The sequence below is a fragment of the Lissotriton vulgaris genome, chromosome 9, assembly GCF_964263255.1.
Source record: "Lissotriton vulgaris chromosome 9, aLisVul1.2, whole genome shotgun sequence".
In the NCBI taxonomy this organism is placed as follows: Eukaryota; Metazoa; Chordata; class Amphibia; order Caudata; family Salamandridae; genus Lissotriton; species Lissotriton vulgaris.
The window spans coordinates 64823936-64849025 of record NC_141697.1 but is presented as its reverse complement, the minus strand read 5'-3'; the positions used below and the strand labels follow the sequence as shown (position 1 = coordinate 64849025).

Sequence of the window (25090 nt, the reverse complement as noted above, 5' to 3'; positions counted from 1 at the left end):
CCACCTATTGGAGTAGGACATGGACGGTTTGCAGGCAGCTGGTCTCAGTCTAGAACCGCATACAGGGTGAGAGACAATGGACCGGAGGCCATCCTGAGCAATCACCAGCAGCTGAGATGAATTGAAGCATTCCTTCCGTAGCTCTCTTCTTTCTTGCACTGGGGCTTTCAGACACAGCTTAACATTGCTTTATGGTGCTCAAAGTCTTTCCAAATTAGGTGCAAGCATTACTTCAGCCCCCCCAAAAAGCCAAACATCCAAATGTGGACACCCATATCTGCACCTCCGCAGGGCCAGTCGTGGCATATGCAGACTGTGCTCATTTAAGTCCCATTTCTGAACCGAAGCAGCCATCAGTTCTGTGATGAGATCAGAATTAAATACTTTGAGCCACTTCCTGATGATGAAATTGTCCCTCAGGGTATGCAATGTTTACAAGATGCCATGCGGCCTACGCTTTAGCAGAAGCTGTTCTAAATGAGATTTTAGGTGTTATCTAGAACTCTCTCGGAGGAGTATACTGCCTTGCAAATCTCTTCCGAAAAATGCAAGGACATGAAAATAACCAAGCGTGAAGCTGTCATATATAAGAATAGGTTTGTGGACATTGCATGAGAAGGATCCCTTTTTGCTGATACTTTCAAAGAAAGAGCCCATTTTGAACATATGAATAAAGTGTTCTTTGTTCTCACTATGCCATCCCATCTTGAGAAAGCCCTGACTGGTAAGTGGGAATCCCTGTTACTCTTGTATGACCTTCGACTGCCACATTTTCTAATGAGTCTTACAACCGCTGCAAGAGTGAGAGAGAAAAAGCTAATATTTGTAACACTCTTCCACTGAACAGGAAATCCAAGAAGACAGATGTTTCTATGGGATGTAAATTCAGCTTTTACTTACATTTTGTAGTAGTGGGCAATTGGGAGCTTGTTAAGAAGGGTAATGACTGAGCCTTTACCTTAGGTACAGATTTCAGCATTCTGCAAAGTTCTTCAGAATGATGATGATTGTGCTAAAGTACACAAGCCAGTAAGGTTTGGTCGGTGGTGATGTACCAGCAGGGAGGATGGTGAGGACTCTAGCTACTGTAAGAAATCCCAACATGTCAATTAAAAATGACTCACTAATGTTGGGCTGAAGCGACAGAGAGCGTCTTCACTGGGACTGTTAGTGCCTTTAACACTATTTTACAAGACTGAAAAAAAGGTTCCATGCCTCCAACTCTTTAATTAGAGACATATATATGTGCACCTAGTGCAACCACAAAAACAGCAATTGAAAGTTACTTTCAGAGCTAGAGGAGTTGCAATGCAAAGGCAGCAACGACCGCTACATCTCCTCCGGCTGCAGCATTTACCGGTCAGCAGTGGCGACGGAGCCAAGCGACGAACAGTGGCTCCTCCGGAGAATAAAGAAGGGGAAACCTCTTCTTACCAAGGTTTTCGGCCAGATTCACAGCCATCACCATCTCCTCCACACAGACATTAGCAATGTTTCCTAAATGTTACATAAAGATGCCTTTCTAAAAATACAAAGTTGCAAACCACTCAAGTCCAATAAGGACCTAAGAGGTAACTAATCTGAAATTATGATTTTCCATCAGAACCTGGGAACAATGGAGGGGCTGAAACGATGGACTCAACAGGCCTTAATGATGCTTATTTCATTTTTCCAAGAATTTCTGTAGAGAGACATTTTCTGAGATTTGTAGTCAGACCAGAATATTTCCATTTCAGAGCACTGTCCTTCTCTACACTATTATGTTTGTCAGAAGAGATTGAAATCGGTCACCGCCCATCAATGTCTGAGGAAAGAGAAGGCAGAACTGGCTTCTAAAGTTAGTCATCTTCTGACTTCCCATCTTTATAAAATGACACATGCTCGATCCATGAATGGTTCTATGCTATTCTAGACATAGCCCTGATAGGCAGTTGTTTTCAGCTTATTACGGTTCTCTCTGGGGGTGCGGTGGGGTGGTGGGGGGACTGAAAGCTCCATAACTCGTCAACATCAGCCTGCATTACAGTCATAGGGCCTGATTTAGAACTTGGCGGACGGGTTACTCCATCACAACAGTGACGGATATCCCGTCTGCCGGAATATAAATCCCATTATATCCTATGGGATTTGTATTTCAACAGATGGGATATCTGCCAACCTTGTGAAGGAGTAACCCGTCCGCCACGACCTAAATCAGGCTCTCAATGATGCTCTTTGTGAACTAGAGAAAGAGCATTACTGAACAGGGTTTTCTCACACAAGAAAGGACAGAAAGCTAGCAGGTCTCGCTGCACAGTTTCTCAAAAGCGGGTTACTCTTAATTGTTCTGCTGCAGTGAAACCCTGTTTCGGAGATCACGATGTTGAGCACATCTTTGAGTCGCGCATTCTTTTGGGTGAAATAGTGAAGGTCTGGCATCAAAAATGTCTGGAGAAATCTTTCACATGATGCAGAATCTGCATTGCATTCCTTACAAGAATAATGTGTGTACCATCACTCCCATCCTTTGTGATGGGTAGTGCCTTTCTGCGGTGTCTTCCTTGCCTCGAACGTCGATGATTCCTTTGTGATTGCAATACCTTAAGGAATTGTAGGCACAAGCACAACAAAGGCAATTCTAATCTCGGGTTCTGTCACTTTTGCATGGTGTTTCTTGACATCTGCTGGATTACGGGCCAAGTACAGCACCTTTAGTCTTCCACAAGAGAAGGAAGCGCCTTCAGAGTCCCTGCCTGGGTATCAAGAGAGCAGCTGTAGTTCACATGGCAATGGTGGCTGATGCCTGGCAGGGGTAAACCTCTGCATTCTTGTGTTGGACCATGGTGGCAGTAGTGGCTGATGAAGAAGCAAATACCTGTTGAACTATTGAGGGTTATAGGTCCGAATATCAATAGCAAACATATTGTCTGACAAGCATTTTCTGTCCTAAATATTGCGTATACAAATCTCATCCTATGGGGAGCAGATTTTGTACTTTTAATTGCAGTGGGCGTATACTTCTGTAAATTATGTTTTGGACAGATATTTTGGTTAAACTACTCCAGTACCACATCTTATTGAGACGTCAACTTAATGTTCCACTTGATACTTAATTCCAACCAGCTGCAGTTACCAGGACAACACCATAAGTACTTCTTTGTGCTAAGGTGAGTCAACTGATTCGAGGGAAGAGATCCGTTGCACCCAGAGCTACAGTGCTAGGCAATAAAGCCCACTGCAATTCACTGAACTCTAAACTTGTAGGCATGTCAGACCTAATTCACAATGACAAACTTACATGTTTGTGTAAGTTTACTATCTTTTGACATTCACAAACTCCGAGTTAATAGTCAATTTACAACGGCAGAGACTTTGCAGTTGAAGCGGAGATCTCTGCCCAAAAAAAAATAAGACAGTCAGGGCGGAGAACTCCGCACCTGAAAAGACAGGGCAGGCGTATCTTTTTATGAGTGGAGTTCCCTGTCATAGCCGAGGAGTCTCCACAGTTGTAAACTTACAATTAACTTAGAGTTTATGAACACACAAAATAAGTAAACTTACCCAAATGCGCTGGGATGCCTCAGGGTAGCCATGAGCTATACAAGAGCGTACTCATTCATTCATTCACTCAATGTGTAAGTTTACTGTTGTGATTCAGGCCCAGTGAGGCTGTTCATGATAACATCAATAGATTATCAGTTTCCTGACCACATACTGCTGCGGCGATAACCTGGGGATATGATGCTATGGGATCAGATATTGCATCAGTAAAACAATACATCTTTCCATTATAACATCAAGTGTATCCACCACTTACAAGCCTTGGTTCTCAGAAGTAACAGCTGGAATGCTCCTTTCTCTTGACCATGAGTATTTTGTATGTATTGATAAAGATTGTCACATGAATGTTGCCATTACTGTGAGTTCTTAAAAGAGGCTCATTGCCTGGCCTGAACAAGGCCAGAGGCCAGTTCACTTAGTAGTATCATCACTTCCCATGATAATGGACTGATACTGTCAAGGCTGGCCCTGAAGATGTTGGATATTTGCACTCATGCGCTGCAGCCGAGGGATACAAGATTATAATGTAATCCTGTGGAGTCCAACGTATATCCAAGAGGAATGAATCCATGTCAATATTTCAGGCTATCCATGTCAAATAAATATACATACAATTATTTAGATTGGTTATCATGAAAATGCGTCATGACCTATGTGGGATATATCTCATTTAAATGTTTGACGTTCGATACATCCTATTTCTGTTTCCGCTTCTGTTATAAAATGTGCACTGTTGTTGTGTATTTTCCATTGTGATCAATTGATTCAAAGCACTGGCAGCAGGTATACAACCTTTAGCACGCATTTTTTACAACGCACTACCATTACCACGCATCTTTTACAACGCATGCCATTACAACGCATAGCGCTTTGGGGCGATCTGACATAGGGAATGGATAGTGAATAGGTTAATTTACTATCCAATAACCTTCCCTAGTGTCCACAGGGACTGGTGTTGGAATAGTAAATTAAACTATTCACTATCCAGCACCCAAAGCACTATGCGTTGTAAAGGTATCACGTTGTAAAAAATGCGTGGTAATGGTATGCGTGGTAAAAGTGTGCTCCCTGGCAGCAGCATTGGCACAGCTGCCTTTGAGCTCATGCTAATGTTGTAAGGAAGCTTAGCTGAGCAACTAAGTATTGCTCACCCAGCATGAACAGACGTGATGGTGGCAATCAGTTGTTTTATGTACCATAAAGAATCAACCTTGCAGCAGAGAGAGACCACACAAAGCTTTTCCGGCATCCAAAGATTGCGTGTCTCAAAGTGGCCAGGACATAGACGTCGCTTGCCACATCTCAGGTGCCTACCTTGGCAGATTGTACAGTGGTGCCATCCGGAAGCATGCCACCACGGCCCTCTTTCGTTGTTTGGACAGCAACTTGTGCCAGACTAACTTCTTTGATCTCAGCGGCTGCTCCACCTGCGATGAGAAGTAAGTAGGTAACATTTTTTTAATTGTTTTTGATTAATTGAAACAATTACAAAAATACATGTAAAAAGACTATGGGCTGATTTATGAGCCCATGCGTCACTTTTACGCTGAAGGTGTGTCACTTTTTGTGACGCACCAGCAGGGTAAAAATAGTGCCATGTTGCGCCATATTTACAGAGTGACGCATCTAGGTAGATGCATCACTTTGTAAACCCCTGCGCCACATTTTACCTGTGCAAGGTATAATGTATGTATGGTGGACTTTCTGACGCAAGTAAGACTGGTAGAAGTGACGCAGTGAAATCTATAAGATTTCACTGCGTCACTTGTAGGACACAAATGCGTCAATATCTTACGCCTGCCTCACAGCAGGTGTAAGACTGACGCAGGCAAATTTTGAAATGGGACTTGTCCATGTGAATTAACCCATTGATGGGGTTGCGTCACTTTCGTGACACACTCCAGCAATGCATCATTTTTGCGCCTAGATTCGTCAGAAATACTGATGTATCTGTAACTCCTTGCGACATGATGCATCATACTGTAAATATGACGCATCCAGCATGTCACAAGGAGGGCGCAATAAAAAGTGATGAATTGCTGTTTTCACGCAGCGATGCATCACTTTTCATAAATGAGGCCCCACGTACGTAGTAAGACAAGAGAATTGCAATTCTAAAAGCTTAAAAGTTCTGGTGAAAAGGCACCTTTGTTCTGCGATGGGAAGGCCCAGATCGGTCTTGAAATAGAGAGTTGGTCACATTCCAAACTGGCAGCAGTTCTGAATTTACAATGAAAAGCTGGAAGTGCTTTCCACAAATTATGATGGAGACAAAAAACGTTGGACACGAAACAAGTCTCAGCCATAGATTGAGCATTTGGACAAAAGTATAGAATTTGGACGCACAAATTGGACTTGGTCATCGCTCTAGTGTTGCTTCTTGACAGAGAATGTCTTTTTCAAAAGGTTACAACTTATAACTTGTATTTCCTACTGCTTATTGCTGCATACACTGCTCTTTACAGCTACTCATCACATTTTAGTTGTTGTAGATAGTGCATTTAAGTACTTTATTCCAGACTACTTTACAAACCTTTTTACCAGCCATTGTATGGTAGTCTCTTTTTCCCTGCAACCCTTACATCCTCACTCAGGCTCTTCTTCTGGTTTCTGGTTTCTAGCCAGAGTTCAACGCGATGGTCTAGTCATCTAGGTACAGCCAGAGTAGATGCAGAGACCGGTTTCTATATACATTAAAGTCAACTGAGCTTCCGCACATTGGGCGTGCTAAAGGAATGCCAAAGAGTAGTTAATCTGTGCCCGAATCAGCCCAGTGTATGAGGGGATAGGCAGCCTGATTTCACCAAGACATCCCTTTGAATACCGAAAATGCCCACCCCCTCCTCCTCCTCGCACCACCAGCTCATGCACGACTTACTGGCACTTAGTAATGAAAAATCTGGAAAATGCGTGGCCATCCTTGCACATTTTTAAGGATCCTATGTCCTACTGGTCAATCTATACAAGCCCCTCCTTAATAATTGCCTGCAGGCTTCCTAAATACTCTATGGAAATGTCTGACCTGCTTCCTGGACATAACCTTTGCAGTTATTTACAACAGAAATGTGGCTGCAACCTTGCTGTAGGTTGGCGCTGATTGACTCCTGTCCACCTGACTGCGCCTTTGTGTGGGCAGATTGTTTGGGCCATAAGCGCAGTCTTACCTCCTGCTTTAATCGACATGTTGCTATCTCGCTCCGCATCACTCAGCTTCATCGCTCTGCTGGAACTATTCATTCTTCTCTCAACGATTTCAATGAACTGCTGGCGGCCCTAAGCTCCTCGTACGGCTATCAAGTATCTTAGGGGATTTCAAAATACCCATGGGTAAGCCACGTCATAGATACACTAGCAATCTGCTACATGGTATGTATTTCTGTTCCTTTGAACAATTCTTGGCTTACCCATTGAAGACGTCGTTCACACTTCATTACAGGCTCTAAAACTACTATCACTTCTCCTGTCATGCTATGCTAAGGCTGGTCATATCACTGCATTAGTAGGTTTAAAGCCCTATTAAACACACATTGATCAGTCCTAGGGTATCCAAGGTTCTCTTTTAACACTTCTCCAGCAAGTTCACAGAGAATAAACATGATATACTTCTCCACATATGAACTCTCCTGTGCAAAATTAGCAGAGGAGGTACAACACCTGGCTACTGAGACACGTCACAGCCTCTCCTAAATCAGTGCCTTGGTTTACCAGCCACCTTTGGACAATAACAACGCTGCTAAATGTGCAGAATGTAACATCTGCTTGAAAACAGACTATAAAGCACACTACTAATCTATAAACCAGTCACTAAAAAAATCAAAGTGCCTTGGCTACTGAAGGGGGTCACAAATGGCCAGCAAAAAAAAAAAAAATCTCTTGAAATGATAAATAAACATTTCTGAAAGAGTGCTGATGTTCGTGCACTTCCTCGTTCACAATTGTTTCTAACGACTTGGTGATTTACTTCTCACAGAAAAGGAACATCAGAGTGACTTTGGAGTAGCACCCTTTGTCGCGCCTCAGTCTCAATGATCGCCTTCGCTCTCCTCAATCTACCAGCAGTGCTCACGGTGCTAACATTGTAGGTCCCATGCTGGTTCAACCGCTCCCCTCTCTTCGTGAGCTTCAGGCTCCAGCGCCACTGGTAATGGTCAATGCTTGCCTAACCATGGGACTGGTACCTCCTGCCTTCAAGCAGGGCCTGGTTCTGCGTCTAATAAGAATACCAGACTGCGACCCTCTACTGCCGACCAACTATCGTCCCATCAAGCCCTAAACATTCTCAAAGCCTTTCTGACTGTTGACTAAATAGCGCTGCTCCTCCCTAGAACTGAAAGGAATCTTGGGCGACTCGCAACCTGGCTTCCGCCATCACCGCAGGACTGGGCGAACACTGCTGCTGGTAATAGACAATTTAGTCGCTGGTAACAGGGGTGAAACGTAAGATCTACGGTTTACGCTGTTTGTAGCCTCAGGACAGTGACCGCAAGTGCCACATGAAAGAGAAGCATCTTTTATCATCGTCATCAGAGCGGACGAGATCTGGATTGGAAGGTGGTCAGAGGTGAATGCAGGGGGTCTCTTCATAGAAACAGGTCTCAGTACTGTCCGCATCCAGAGGTGGATTGAACTGATTCGGCGCCTGCACTTAAGTCACATGTAACAGTAACATGAAAAGAAAAGGCGCCCTGCAATGTTTTCATACATTTGAATACTATTCAAGGACAGTTCAGACCTGAGGTTTGCACAATGACATAAGACAATTGGAAAATATCAATCTACCATTGCGATGGTTGTATTTTTTCTTCAACGCTTGACAGTCCTTATTATCCAATAATATGACTTTGGTATTTATGTTTGCATATTATTCCTGTAATTTAGGAACATACGGCACTGTGGATTTATGAAGAAGTAATACAGCCTAAATTAAAAGTGAACAAAATATGTGCGGATAAGTGGAAAGAAATATATTACATGGGGAAATATTACATGATGTGACTATGTGACCAGATGCTAGCCTGAGTCCAAGGAGACAGCAGGGCACTGAAAAAGGGGTGCCCAGAGCAGGCTAAGGAAGAAGGAACAAAATATATACCACATTTTCTGGAGAACCTCAATACATGTATATAAAGTCCACTTCAAATTATTGTATCTCCATGTACCTTATGTGATAACCCTGAAAACTTGGTGTGAACCCGCCTCTCCTCAAACTGCGTTGGACACCTCTCTTCTTGAACATTTTGCCCTTTGGCACGAGTGCTCACTCCTTAACCATCAGGATACTATACAGAGTACAGAATGACACAAAACCTTGCACTGCAACCCCGTGACCATTTACGTGCTGTTGACACTACCGCAGCCAGTTGCCACTGGATTATGTTTGAAGCCCTGGCATGGGAATATTCATCAAGGATTGCCTACTTCACTGCTTCGGTGATTCTCGGTGGAATGATCTCATAGAATAGACCATTGCTAGAGGCTGCTGCTGACATGGCCACTGGCTTCTCCACCAGTCCAGGACTACACTGAGTGACTTTTCAGATGTTCTTCACACTCTCAGCCACTGTAGAGTGGTGACGGGTGCATTGCCGTGTTCTGGTACACCGGTGGACATTTCTACTGCGCTCTCAACCAAACACTTCACCAGCACCAGTTCCACTCACTACATTTTCCCAAGCATCCTTGCGGTTAACTTTCAAGTGTAGGCTACTCACGTACACTGATTCACTCGCGTCTTCAGTCCTTGTCTGGCTACCCTTCCCTTCTTAGAATATGCTTGTTTTACTGTTCTGTTGCAGATGCAGCATTCGTGGTCTCACCTGCTCAAGATGAAAGACTGCGGCTGAAATCTTCTGCACACGCTCAACGGCTCTCTCTGGGTCCAACTGTTCTTCGCTCCTCAGGATATCCTTGTAGAGGTTAAGCTGCCATTTCACAGCCGGGTCATCAGACTGTGGAAGACATGTTTATGTTGGAGAATAACAAACAGTCTGCTTAAGTGTGAGCAAAAACTGATGTTCAGCAGGAACGTAATATTCCATGTTATCTGCTCCACTATATTCAAGAACCAACTTACAGCATCTTATGAAGGGGATTCTACCGGAATAAAAAAGCCTCACCCACCACAAGGCAAATTCACCAAAAAAGTGCCCACTTTAATTGTATTAATGCAAGGGAATAGCTTGGAATGAGCCAATTTAGTGTCACTTCTTGAATGTTTATCTACATTACAGATCTCACTGCCCATCTCTACACACCAATTCACGATAGGGTTCGTCAGATAGCCACTCAAATCGTGATTACTGCCTCAACTTTCTAGCGTTGCATGAATTGTTTATGTCCACCTGGCATTATTTCCTACATGTAACCTCTAACCCGATGTGTCCTCCTGACTGTATTTTCCAAGCCCGAGCCATATTCCGTGATGTTCCGCTCTACTAACCCAACACTCAGGCATCATTCCTCTGCCCATCTTTTCACTGCAAACCAGACTCATCAACACAACCGTCCTTCAGTCGAGATGCGTTTGACAGAAGGGCTGTCCGGACAATCTCCTAATGAACAACTCCAGCTCAAGAATCATCACTGCATCACTCCCACTCTTTCGCAGCATGCTTTCCTCCACACATCTTCAGTTTCCGCTCTAGTCCCTGGCCACTCTCAATCCCACTCCTATCCTTGAGGTCAAGTGTCCTTATCCATAGACCTGCCTCTTCCTCTAATCAGAAAATGCATAATTCCTCATTGACAAATATGGGATGATCTACCCATTTGAGAAAGCTGTTTTTTTGGACGAAATCCTAGAGTGACTTACAACCACATCACAGATAGGCAAGAAACAGTCATGAGAAGCCTCAAATACAAGCATGAGTCATGACCCCACTCTTTCTTAATGGACAACGAACAAGGGGAGATAACACTCTCAAGAGGTCGTCCCATACCTCTGCTATTCAAAATCCTTGAATGCCAATCATTGCTCTTCAAATGAAGTCACTGTACCTTCTTATTGCAACTCCAGAGTTTATTCACAGATAGGGAACCTCACATTCACTGTGGGAATTTGGAAAAGAGAGGCTGTTTGTGATTTACCTTCCAGGGCCAGGCCCCAGACTTTGCCTGTATTTCCCTGGGTCTTTCTCCTCATCTATTCTTCTTTCTTACATGCACAGCCATCCCTTTTACTCGCATGCACCAAACTTTCACAGACAGTTCACCATGTACCACATTTCATCGCTAGTGGTCTTGTATGACATTACCTTTTCCTGCAGGTGCAGATTATTACGTAAATGGTCTCGGACTTCCTCGTCTGTGTCTTTCTGCAGAGGGAAGAGAGTTTGATATGAGTAATGTCAAGGGTAAAGAGAAGAGCTACACGGCTCTTTATAAGCTATTTCTATTTGCATAAAAGGTACAAATGTGGTCCACCTCAGCAACAATCTGATGTTACTTTCAGTTGTTTTTAGGAAATATTTTTCACACATACGGCAGACTTACAAGGCTGTATCTGGACTTGGCTAATGAAATCAGTTCCTGGTCACCCGGGGTGCACATGTTGAGTCCAATGGGAAGCATCTTCTTGAGTGCTGCTACGATCAGGGACGTCTGTATGGAGTATAGATCCCCTCGTCGCTTGGTCCTTCTACGCTCTTGGTCCTGCCCCCCGGACTAGAAGAAAGAAACAGAGAGTGTTCAAAGAAGGTCTTGGTTTCACCCAAGGTGTGCCCTTGCTATATGGAGTTAGATTTGCCCTCTCTTGAACTTTGCGTGTAGAGGCAAGGCACTTTATGCACTGGCACTGTTGGTCATTCTAAGAACTAAACCTCCTCAATATCTACCTGAATGACCTTCAGCTTCATTAAAATTATTTACCTGCCATGAGCATGTGCCCTTAACTATATGCTCACTTTTAAGGTTCTGTGTATGAAGCATGAAACAAATGAATTCACAGTGATTCGTCTTCCATTCAAGACAGTTCAAGGTCGATCGAACTCTCGCGCCATGCAGTTCGCAGCCCCTCTATCGCTTGAGGTTCTCAGTTTTAGGAAGGTTTATTTGGGTTGTCAATCTTACCTGAGGTCTGATCAGTGCCAAAAGGCCCCTTACTGACAATGGCGGCCCACTATAAATACCTGCAGTTGATATTACATAAATGTCCGGCGGACTGCCAAATTTGCATGGAGGTATCGATAAATAGGCATATTGCTCACACAAAGGCCTACCATATGATGCCATATCTGGACCACCAAGAGCATCTATTAATCCCATGTTCTTCCTGTTCTTGACACACTTAGGTCTCCAGCTTTTGCCAAAGTCTGTGACAGTGAAAAACACTTGCAAGTTGTATTGCTAACCAAGTCAGACCAGAATACACAATAAAAACCCACTTGTTCATTGTGAGGTTGCTCTCTGGTGTGGAAATAGGGTTTCCAAGTTTCCTATTTGGCACCGAGAACCAGTTTTGTCCAATATCTCTCGTAGGCCTTAATTAGTGTGTCCAGGACATTTTGAGGATGAAAGGGACACGTGTTTTTTTTGCACTGCCAGTCTTGAAACATTCCTGAACTCCAGATACATTGAGTTTTTCTGCCAGCACTCAAATCGCTCCGCCTCCCCTCCTTCACGTTTCTAACGGTCACAGCTGGCCTGTGTGGTCAGGTTTGCTCTGCTGCATTTCAGAACGTAAGATAGAAATAGGGTCTGCAAGTATTAGGGCTGCCGCCTTCGTGTGCCTCGGTTGTGGTGCAAAGTAAGCATGGGCGGAAAATCAGTTTCGCTCGCGGATTTTGCGGATTTTCGGTAAATTCGCAATCCGCGAGATTCGCGAATCTCCCGCAAAATCCGCAAATCCGCGAGCAGCGGATTTTGCTCGCACTGCTCGCACTGTTCGCGTGAGTTCGCGGCTTCCCAGTACAACTTCGCGCCCCGCGAATAAGTGCAAAATTGCAGAAATACGATCTTAGCAAAACTGAAACTACTTACCAGGTTCAAAAGTTCAGGCTCATCATTAGTAGCCATTTCCTGTAGTGCTTGCTGAGGGGCCCCTCCAGAGTTCAGTTGCCAGTTGCAACTATTATGTGACCCTGCTCTGAACCTCAGAATAGTTACACATATGCCACAAAGGTCCTGAATTACAGCTAAGGGAGACAAGCAGGAGCCAGGCTGGCAGTTCAAATCCATTAATCAGCCCCTAATTCATTATTGTCAGTTGGGGCAGGGCAGGTGTTGTAACTAATTTTGCAACAATGAAAGCACTTAGCAAGTGCAAAAGATCACTAATCAGGAAGCACTAAGGAAGCAGGTGCCAGCTAAAAAAATATTCTGTGACACATTAATCAGCCCCAAATTAATTCAGGTCACTTGAGGCAGGGAAGGTGTGCTTGCGTTGCCACAATAATGTACACTGACTGGACAACCAGAGGGTGCTGTGATGAAACAGAGGGTGGCATGGGTGGGCCAGAGGGTGGCATGAGTAGTCAGAGAGTGGCAGTGGTGACAGAGAGTGGCAGTGATGAAGAAGAGTGTCCCAAACAGGCTGGACACGTAGAAACAACAAGTTCGCGAAACTTGCGACCCAACAGGTAAGTTCGCAATTTGCGACATTGTACAAAACCCTCGCGAACTGGCAGAAACCCGCGCAAACACAAAAAAAAAAATCCGAAAATTCGCGAGAATTCGCGGATTTTGCGGATTGCGAGTTCGCAAATCCGCAAAATTCGCGAACGCGAGATTCGCAAAATTCGCCCATGCTTAGTGCAAAGTAACTTGAATTTTACCCTCTGTGCCACCAGTAGCATGTAGGGGTCTTTGAGAGCCAGAGAGATGTAAAAAAAAAATGTTAAAGTTGAGACAGAGTCTGGCTACTTGGTTTTGCAGTCTCTGTAGTTTCGCCAGCACAGACAATGTAATAATATTCTAGTCGGGGTAACACCAAGGCCCTTGCCATGAGGCTAGATCAGAATCTACTGAACATTAGGATGACCCTGCCCTCTATAGACAGCAGTATCAGCCACATGGAAACATTGTGCTGTTGCCTAAACCTGAGTCGAAGGCCACAAACTCCTCTCCCATACTGCGTGGAATGCTTCATCATAGGGGTTCCCTCCTTACCAGCACAATCATTTTTGTTTACAGCCGATTTGTGTTGTTGAAGAGTTTAGTTATGGGTATTATGATATCTTGGACAAGTAATTTGTATGTGAAGCCGAGGTCACCTGTTGTTTTAAAGTCAGGGTTAGGAGGGTAGTAAGAGAAGGGAGACGGGAGAGGAAATGCCTCCTCCCAGTGTAAAATGCAGAAGTGTAGCTGGTCAGATCACATAACAGGAACAGTGCCCAAGGCCAGAAAACACAACAGGAAGAGGCCCACTTGGCAGATTCTGCCCTCAGCACTTCCAAAGTGGAGAGATCATTCATGGGCTGATGCTCTTGACTGGCCTAAAAAGAACTCTGCAGTGACATCAGACAGCATCAATCACCACTAGTTCTAGTCAAACCAGCAAAATACAACAAATGCACCATTCTCAAGCCTACAAGGGTCATGAAAAGCAACCCGGGCAGAGGGCTCTTTTCAGCTCTTGGGGCACAACTCTGGAACTCACGTATTTGAAGAACATCAGCAAGTACCAATTTTCCGGGTCTGGGATTTGTTTTGACAAATCAATACTTTCGTAGTTCAGCTTATTTTGTAAACGAATAATTCAATGCCTGGAATGTACTAGATACCAAATAGAAGTCTAGGGCTGGACACATGGTGTCCTGCTGACATGCACCCATATGCTCACTCTGTGTAAACAGGCCTTGGCGCTTTGCAGGACTGTTCTGTGACCCTCAAACAGGCTCCTTTGGTTCTCGCATAAACAATCCTGATATTGGCTTACCTTTCAAATATTGAAGCACATACAGCTTTGGAGCATAGCAAACGGGAGAAGAGGAACAGGTACCATGTTTTTCATAGTCACAGAAGGCAGGTGGAATAGTCTTGCTTGATCACATTGGGGCCTCTTTCTATCACCAGCTCTTATCTGCTCTCACTCATTAACGGCACACATCATTTCAGTTATATTTTAGAACAGTCATGGGCTGCTTGTTTGCCTTCTACCAGCAATTCATATTTATCATGCAGTCCAAGCCAGGGGGATGGTACATCCACTAGGTCAATCATCAGCTGTCTCTCTCTTATCCTCCCTCCCCCTGTATGCAGACCATTCAAGATACCCAGGGACCAGAAAGAGTGGTCAGACTTTATGTGAACATCACTACGTTTCCATTATAAATCCTGTGCAAAAAGTGTGTCTTTCTTCATCTAATTGGCTTTTGGTCATTTCAGATACAAGGCAGAGCATGAGCTGTAAAAAGTCTTGGATTCACGAGCTGACACAATACATATATTCACATAACTAGAGGGTGAGTGACAAAGGAATGACGCAGAATGCTAGAGCAGCAATTCAAAGCTCTTATCACATCAGCAATAGACTAAAATAGCGGCTCAACACTGCAACCAGAAGCTGATGAGTGACAGTCAGCAGGGTCAGTAAGACAAAAGCAACATTTTGACTGAACTCACCTGTTTCTCTTCAAGAAACACATCTGCTTCCTCTTTGGGAAAGGGCTCCATTGCTAACTGTACATCAGACCCTTCTGAACAACCTGGCGATGTTTATACTGAACACACTTAATACACCATACATGTCCATTCAAAAACGTTTGGTATCTCCTGTCCAGCTTGAAAAATATCAATGAAATGGTTCCAAAAAGAGTACAATTTTGGTCCTCTTGATATCAATGTTTATCGCTGAAGGACACGAATACTGTACCAGTGACCACACACACTGGATACATTTTGTTCTGATACTTAAATAAGTGATATTTAATGAAACAGTGGACATTACCATTTTAAAGCCAATCAACCATTTGGTGACCAGGACAAAAAGAGGCGTATGAATGCTTTAAACTGTCTCTTTTGAGGGAGAGGAAATCTGAACAGAGGCAATGTGATCTTTGTGGGCAATGTGAAGGAAGCGGGCAGGTTAGCATGTCCAATGGATTTGATTTCTCAAACTGCTGTACAGTAAGAGTGAACTAGGGCCAATCCATTCTGTACATGTTGGGCAAGATGTCATAGAAGGTTCTTTTAAAACAAAATAACTTAAAGCTCTGGATAAACAACTTTGCAACTTGACAAATAGAAAAATTAATCTTAGACACAGCTAGAGATATTTCAGGGCAAAATGACTTAATCCAACCACAAGGGGGATCTATAGAAGTACATAGGGTGCTGCTGTCCCAGGGCCTCACTTGGCAACAGATTCATGCTGTGCACGGTTGGAAGAAAGGGCATTCACATAAGAACACGGGACACCATAGAAACATGGTCATCAATTAATAGTGAATGCACATTCACTTCTGCGACCATGCTTTTTCCTGGCCACTCCACAATACCTCAAAAACATGGAGGAGTGAAGATGCTCTGAGAAGACTTTCTCAAACTAGCAAACTCAATAGCATGGGTCAATGTGGAAGAGAGGACAAGGTTATGAACTAACATGGATAATACGTCCTGCATCTGGAAGAAATATGAGCAGGGATCAATTGTCACAATTTAGCCTTAATCAGATAACTCAATCTACACTAACATGCCTACTGGTTTCAAGATGGCCATTGGAAGCAGCCTTGCCATTTCAATTATGTTAAACCTGTCAGCCTCAAAGCCACAGTAAATCAACTGATTAAAGTAGGCTTTAGAGGCTGGTTAGGATTTGGGGAAATTCCATGCACAAGTTGGGTTTGTTGCTTTTGGGGTAATTGTAGAGCCATTGAGAGAGGCTATTCGTTGTTGTCTTTAGTCATGGTTGACTATGGAGTTCCCGGAATCCTTCTTTTCCCTATTGTTAACCAGCATACAAAGAAACTGGTGTTCTTAGGATACTTCTCCTGCTGAGGTTTCAGCAGTATGTGGTCAATTCTGTTTTTCTCTGAGTGGGAAAAGATGATTTAACTTTAGAGAATGAGCTTCATGTAGGTGTCAGTTACACAGCTCATTTAGGACATTTAAAAAAACAGGCTTTTACTTAGATGAGTAATTGGCACAGGCTCAATGACTGTACTTCAGGCTACCCTAAGTCCCTTTGAATATACACAACCCTGGAAAAAAAGAAAAAGGTGAAGATTCTGGGTTCACCTTCCAAGTGTACTATTATTTTGATACCCAGATGGATTTAGTTACTAGAGCATCATTTTAACACCAAAGAGTCATGCAATTGTTTATTCATCATATAGAGAGTGTGCTGTTACCATTTAGACACCTATAACTAGTCACTTTGGTGACAGCATCTTCCTAGGCCAGGCATTAAACCCTCACTTTCTAATTCTGTAGGGTCACAAGAAACAAGTGTATAGAATCATGGATTAAAGTGGACATATGCTATTCAAGAAAGTCTGACTTCATATTAATGATGATTACCGTACCAAAAAGAGCTTTTATTTTTACTTTCACCGATCAGTTCTCACCACCCGAGTGTCAAATGCTTGTCTGCAGCACAACTCAAGACACATACATGCACCCAATTGTACTACCTGGATGTATCTTCAGAGAGCCATAACGAATAGCTCTGACAAGCATACCAATACCGTGTTATGAGTTACACAGCAATAACTGATGGAGAGAGACTCAACATGTACAACAATGACACAAAATAAGAATGATTCCAAAGCCAACAAACAACATCCACAATATGTCACTATGAACCAGTGGTGTCACACCAACTACAACTGGGAAAGGATGGGTGAGCACCGAGGGTAAATTTAAACATGGCTGAAATATATCAGCCCCATGTGACTAAAGCCGCCTTGCTGTCTATTAGCCTCCTCTCCATCTGACTTCGCAGAAGGCTAGGTATGAGAGCAGCAGGGGCGAGATCAACATGGGTTCACCTATAAAAAGGGATGGTGGTTGGTGGGGTGAGGCAGAATGCTAGCATCTAAGTCGGCATAAGTATCCATGTGGCACCTGGATTTGATATTCTTGGTACTTGGTTTTGAAACAGGTTAGTCGTATCTAGGCTGAACCAACCCTCCTGATGTAACTACTGACTGTCATTCTACGACAGTGGTGGCGACTAATGATGAATGGCGTGGTTACAGAAGGCACAACATAACTAGACTCAAGGCCTGGTGACCACAATCTGCCATCAGTATCCACTGTATAGATGTAAGTGTTGCATGGCAGAACCACTAGGTGCTGTTTTAGGTTAAGTGATAACACTGTATCACGGTGTGCTGCTTCATGTTACATGATCAATGCAATGTTACTTCATGGTGTGCTGTTTCATGATGGGTGGCCACTAGAATGCTGCATTAAAATGTGCCTTTCCATGTTAGTCGATCGCTATAATACCAAGGGTGATACATTGCTTGGCCAGTGTCTGGCACCCTAAGGATGCCACGTGACACACTGCTACACGTGAGACAGCACTTGAAGGCTGCTTCAGGATCCTTAATGTTCAGATTGAATGTTACTGTGTAAAAAGAGGCAGCACTGCAAGAGTACAAAGCTTCACAGGAGCCAATGCATATTAGACTTTCACCCAGTGAAGAGTTGCCTGAGTGATGTTAAGCAAGCAAACACAGGGGATTGATTCAGTTAAGGTAGTCAGAGGCTGGAATCAAGGTAAACTATATCAAATGGGAATTACCTCTGAGACCATAGATTTCACACATGATTTTAGCCAATGTCCTAATTTATTGACATTGTCTGCAATTTATATTTGTGCATTTTCTTCAAAACTGTTCAATGGTACACAATTGGGTGTTAGCACATTGTTTGTAATCATCTCCTTTGATAGAAAAAACATTCAACATATATACAAAAGATAAGTTCCTGACATAAACATTTGTCTACACACATTTAACAATACTATACATAAATAAGAGACAGAAAGATGACCTATTTTGCTAGTCTTTTTGCTCCTAAACAAACAATCTCTTTAGAATTTGCTACTCTACCAAGTTAGCTCAAAAGAAAGAAAGGGGTCCTACTTGGAATCAATAGATTGACTAACTTTGAGGTATAAATACTTTTCCACAAAGAATCAATAATTATAGTCATGTATGAGGTCGGAGAGTTTTTTATATAAAGTTTTTTTGCCGTGGCGTGAGATACTTCTCTCACTGTATGTCCTGTTGATTTACTAGGTCATAAGGCATCCACTTCTCCTGGCCTAAATGATAAGCCTACGCGTTTCAACCTTCTATGTGGTGACAGGAAATGAGTTATGGAAGGTCTTCATCAGGGCTCACTGCTGTTGCTGTAGGACATCATGCTACACCCATTAATCAAATGAAGGTTCCTCTTATCTTGTTTGTGTCTTTAAGTAGATTTGATCGCCGAGTCCGGCGTCGTGGCTTCTCTTTAATGTGACTGGCGAGGTGGAGTCTTTTCGTGGATTAATCAGGGATACACTGTTGGTAGTAAAGTCATCGTCCTGCCGATTTTCTTTGCTTTCTCCGGGGGATACGGGTTGGCGTCTCCTCGCTGGATGGCGTCTCCTCGGAGCCGAGCTCATCTGTTTCTTGATTGGAGACGCCAACCCGTATCCCCCGGAGAAAGCAAAGAAAAACGGCAGGACGACGACTTTACTACCAACAGTGTATCCCTGATTAATCCACGAAAAGACTCCACCTCGCCAGTCACATTAAAGAGAAGTCACGACGCCGGGCTCGGCGATCAAATCTACTTAAAGACACGAACAAGATAAGAGGAACCTTCATTTGATTAATGGGTGTAGCATGATGTCCTACAGCAACAGCAGTGAGCCCTGATGAAGACCTTCCATAACTCATTTCCTGTCACCACATAGAAGGTTGAAACGCGTAGGCTTATCATTTAGGCCAGGAGAAGTGGATGCCTTATGACCTAGTAAATCAACAGGACATACAGTGAGAGAAGTATCTCACGCCACGGCAAAAAAACTTTATATAAAAAACTCTCAGACCTCATACAGGACTATAATTATTGATTCTTCGTGGAAAAGTATTTATACCTCAAAGTTAGTCAATCTATTGATTCCAATTAGGACCCCTTTCTTTCTTTTGAGCTAACTTGGTAGAGTAGAAAATTCTAAAGAGATTGTTTGTGTAGGAGCAAAAAGACTAGCAAAATAGGTAATCTTTCTGTCTCTTATTTATGTATAGTATTGTTAAATGTTGTGTAGACAAATGTTTATGTAAGGAACTTATCTTTTTATATATGTTGAATGTTTTTTCTATCAAAGGAGATGATTACAAACAATGTGCTAACACCCAATTGTGTACCATTGAACAGTTTTGAAGAAAATGCACAAATATAAATGGCAGACAATGTCAATAAATTAGGACATTGGCTAAAATCATGTGTGAAATCTATGGTGTCAAAGGTAATTCCCATTTGATATAGCCTGAGTGATGTTAGCCAGGAATTTCTACTGCACTGTACTATTACATGGAACCAGATCCACAAGGAATTCACAGGCCCACCATGTATGTGCATGTGTTCAGGGAGCAAAAACATAGGCAATGGAACCCTAATTTCTGTGTGACACCGCATGGGAAGACACTGTTTTGACCAACAATGAGAGAACAAGTGGAGCGAGGCCAGTTCTAAAGCTAACACAGAGACACAGCATGCATATTGTACCTTCACTTGCATCGTCTGTGAAAGAAGAGCACAGGAAAAGGTTACATGTTAATACTTGGAAGTAGGGTGTCTCGAATTGGATTCAATACAATCCTACAGCACCTTTACACAGAGATGCACACTATTGTTGTGAGATGTCTGCAGTCTGCACCCAATCCCTCAATCCTCGGACTGGGTTAGAGGTCACACTTCTTTGTCACACCACCTAACTAGGAATGATCAATGCTTGATACATTGACTTAGCTTTGGCAAGCCACTGCGAGATCCATGGCATGTCTCCACATTCCCACTTCCCTTTGATAAACAGAATAAACACCACCCCCAGCACAACAGCCTTCTGCCATTTTATGTGCTCATTCAGAACAGGTAATTGGCACAGATGCATCTGCCTTTCATCTTATTTTTATTCAATTATTTTTATAAACTTTAATTAATATCCAAATAAGCACAATGAACACAATACTGCATCTGTCACATTCAGAATCACATGATCCTAGGAGCTAACTACAGGAGACAATACCAAAGTGCAACCTTAGGCACACCGTAGGAGAGTCCCCCCCCAGTCCAAGCCCCTGCTTTAGCGAGTGCTGCAGCGGGCTGTTTCGAGTGGGGAGAGAGAGAGCCCTTACCACCTAACTCACAGCTATGAAGCAACACAGGCAACGACCTAACAGAAACTACATATAGCAAACGTATCTCAATGTGAGCCAGTGACACTTTTGGATAAGTGATCCCTAACAAGTCTTAAAATGTCCCCACGTCACACCAATGAGGCCAACAGTGTGGCATTTGTCTCCACAACATTATAGGCCAGATTCACAAAGCTATTATATGCCTTAAGTACATGTTTACATCCAAAAACACATCCATTTATGACTGTCAGCGATGCCCACACGGATTTCTGGAAGGCGTTAATGGATTTACTGCTGTGGATTTCTGTGAGCCAAGGGATGGCAACTAGTTGTCCTGCAAGTTTGTGCACATCTACAAACATATATGTTTGTGAGCATTCTCAAACGCAAATCTGACCTCTTCCCATCCTAAAAATGGTTGGAAAGTCACCCCAGCCATTGGCCAGAGAAACCCACTTTCATGATAGGAAGGCAAACGACCACAGCCAGATGTACTGAGGGAAACGGGAGCCCATGGCACATGTTGCCTTACATTTTCAGTACTACGCCTGGGAGCGTGCACTTGGCGCAGCTTTCCTGGTGTACTACAAAAAATGTTTGAGAATTTCTAAGTGTAGTAAATCTGAACCTTATTTATGCATACATCTAAAGGTTCCTGAATATGTCCCCATAACCTTAATCCAGCTAGTGAGCGACTGGACAATGTACCACAATAACTACAATATGGCCAGCCTCCAAGTACTGAAGAGGAGCTCCAATGCAATAAATCTGTAGAGGGAGTATGGAACCTCCTGGGCACAAACAGGGTAAGCCAGTAGTCTATTGTGCTTGACAGTGTATCACTACCCTTAGTCTAGTAGCCTTCATTTCTGGGGCACTGCCACACTAAATGAATGAAGTCTGCCTCACAGATCTTACATCTTTGGAACCTGGGCTCTGTGTCTAACCCAATACTATGTATAGTCGAACCACAGTAAGAATTGCAGTGAACAATTCTGTGCCTCTTCTTTCCTGATACCTTCTTAGTCCTAGCTCAGCAGAATGTTCATTGATCATCAGAGACTTGTAAACCTTCCCTTCCATTAATAAAAATGGGGCTTGATGAATGGACAGAAGACTGGGACAGCATGCTGAATACAGGATATGCATGAGACACTGTGGACCATCTGCCTAGAGACATGCTGATACGCATGCTTGGTTGTATTTTCTTGAGTTCTGTAGAGCCCACAGTGCTATGTGCACATCAATCAGTATAAACACATTTTCTACACATCTAATTATTTTGCTCCATCCCATCAAAATGAGCCCTCTCAGTTTTATTGTATCTATTTTTTCAAATACACGAGCCAAATTTTTTACACATTTAATTTTGCTCCATCAAATCAAAATTAGTCCTCCCAGGTTTATGGTCCCTATTTTTTTCAAATACATGTACTTTCACGTATGCCTGTTTATACCTATACCCTCAACAACAACAATACAATGGATTGAGGGTCTAAGGGAACGTTTTAAGACCAACGCATGGATAAATTCCCCAAACATAACCTGGCAAACAACAAAATATCCATGGGTCTATTCGAGCCTAAAGATCCCTCTCAAAGCAAATAGCACAAAGAAAAGAAAAGACCTTCTGGTGTAGATATTGGAGATCCTTTTAAAAGGACAGAATCCCATTACTCACCATAGTGACATGCTTCATCATCTGGGATCTCCTCTTGGTTGCAACCTGGTGCAACCAAGGGCTACAACCCCCTCTATAAGAGGGAGAAGCTCAGGGATGTTTTCAAATGCGTTGAATATCTATAGAATTTGCTACAATCCAACAGATGCAAAGAGCAAATATTTATGAGAGTGGTGGGCACAGTGCAAAGGTGTAAGTGATGATGTGCAAATTAAAATTGGTTAACAATAGAAAAGACCTTTATTACTTATCTGTTGATCACCAAATTAAAAACAGTGCAACTGCAGTTTGAAATAATAACTGCATGAGTTCAAATCAAGGTCTAAATGTTTCAGCCATCTAGATTAAATGTAATCTTGGCCTTCCTCAGGACCTAAATATAATAATGCTACTGCATATGTGAGTCGTAAATGAAAAAACATCAAGATAGGTTGGGCCAAATACAACCTACCGACCTGACATAGGTTCTTATTGAATTATGGTGTAGTGATGACACCTATAATGCACGAGAGAACTGCCTCGCCTCCCTTGGCTACAACTCAAGAAATGAGGACCTGCTCTCTCGGTCGGTACCTCGGGCCGTGACTGAGCCATTTTTAAAACCTATACCCTCGCTGAGTCTCTACATTCAATCGTGGTCTCTAAATAATGTCATTTCAACTAACAGTTTCCCTAAAAGACTAGTGTTCATTCACGAAATGTAGATATACACAATGATTCATAGCCCTTGATATAGTGCTACTAAATACTTGTCTTTCCATTATCAAAATATAATTTTGTAGATTAGAAATGAGATTAAGATACCTGCAATGCTCTGCTCATCCCATCACACAGCTGTTTTGCCAGTCATCCTTTCCATGAGATAGCTACTGTTCCAGTAAAAATGTTGAAATCAGACAGACATCCTGTGATTATGGCCCCATCATGTAGTTATTGTGCCATAAATATAGTTTATTGTTTATGTCACCTACAATTATACCCCCATTATCGATTATATAAATAACAAGGCACACCTGAGATATTTATTATGCCCAGAATCAGCTCAAACTGTTTCTTTTGACAGTATAATGCCTAAAAGGGTGAGTCTCTGGCAGACAGCTGAGTGTACACAGGTTTTCAGGATTTGAGATGGACTGTTCCCCGGAGTAGCAGATCAGTACAGATTTGTATAGGGTGCGCCTCTGGGGCTGATTCAGAGTTTGGCGGACAAGGTACTCACTCAGTCGCAAAGATGGCTCATTACACTCTCTGCTAAACTCAAAAACGGCAGCTGAATTTTGAATTGAAGGGCCATAAGTTTTATGCCGACTGAGTAAAATTTACTATTGGGGTAAAACTTCTTCCGACAAACGGAGTACAAGCAATTGAAGAAAAGACGTTTCACCCTCTGCTCCCATAGATTGGTGGTCTTTACTTTTTTATTTTCCAAAAACAAACTCTTACATGGAATCAGTTAAAAAAAAAACTTTCCCCACGTTGATAGGAACAAGTGTGATAACAGTTTTTGCCAATGTACAGAATGTCTGTGAGGTTGGCACACATCTTTAAATTTGGCAGGCAGAGTAAAAGCACGGTGACTGACGTAAAGTCCTTTGCCTGCCTTCACTCCGTCTACCAAACCCTAAATCAAGTTCTCCGACTAGTGTGGCACAGTGGGCGGCAATCAATTTTCTGGAATGCTACCCCGAGAGACTGCCAATGGTTTAACTATTTGCAAGACTTCGTCCCATCGCCATTTGGGTGTTTAATTGCCAGTAATTTGACTGTACACCTTAAAGTGTGCTGAAAAACATTTACTATGGTCTTGTCACCTTTAGGGCTGTAGTAACTTTACAAATGTAGTCTGTGACTAGCGATGGGCTTACTTTTTTGTGGGTGCGTGTCTGTAGTAGCCTGACCCTCCCGAAAACCCGAATTACTTCTCCCTAAATAGTTCTAATTTTTTAGGACGTATTTCCCACGCACTCCCCCTTGCCCTCACCAATTTACTACTAAAATGTAGGCTTATTATTGCAGAGATCACTGCACAGAAAAGATAGGAAAGAAAGACCAGAAGGTCTCTGTAGGGTTGGACTAGTCTCCTGAATATCCAGAGGAAGCCTACTGGAAGATGTATGTTTTAGCTGCTCTTCAAAAGCATAATTCTCAATGCAATGTTTGGCCATCAATTTCAGACTGACAGAAGTATTACGTGACAAGGGATATGAAAAAGCATACTTTTTACCCACAGCTTGGGTGACCTTGTTTTAGAATGTGCAGAATAACAAGTGACTTACCTTCGGTAACGCCTTATCTGGTGGAGACTATCTAGCCACAGATTCCTTACCTTTAAAAGGGAGAAGCGGTTCTGAGGGGGGCACTTCCGGCTAAAGCAACTCCATCAAGACATTTGTCTTGACTATCAGGAAGGCAGGCTAAAATCCAGGAACTCATGCACCATTCTCACCACCTTTGCAAATGACACTCCCTCCTCTGTAGCCGTGGTGGGTAGGGAAAGCATGCCAGTATCTGGACAGGTGTCCAATCTGCTGGCTTTCGACAACTTCTCACACCAGTCCATATGTAGGTCAAA

At 43.0% G+C, this 25090-nt stretch overlaps 1 protein-coding gene across 5 annotated transcripts in view; it reads right to left on the bottom strand.

Moving 5' to 3' along the window:
- RYR3 (ryanodine receptor 3) overlaps positions 1 to 25090 on the bottom strand; it is a 1864151-nt gene that overhangs the window by 496521 nt on the left and 1342540 nt on the right. For all 5 annotated transcript variants that reach the window (XM_086937034.1, XM_086937032.1, XM_086937031.1 and 2 more), the window contains 4 exons: positions 11032 to 11202; positions 10794 to 10853; positions 9357 to 9488; positions 4855 to 4967 (listed from right to left, as the gene is read on the bottom strand). In XM_086937034.1, coding sequence (XP_086793160.1) covers positions 4855 to 4967; positions 9357 to 9488; positions 10794 to 10853; positions 11032 to 11202 — 476 coding nt within the window. The remainder of the gene's footprint in view (positions 1 to 4854; positions 4968 to 9356; positions 9489 to 10793; positions 10854 to 11031; positions 11203 to 25090) is intronic.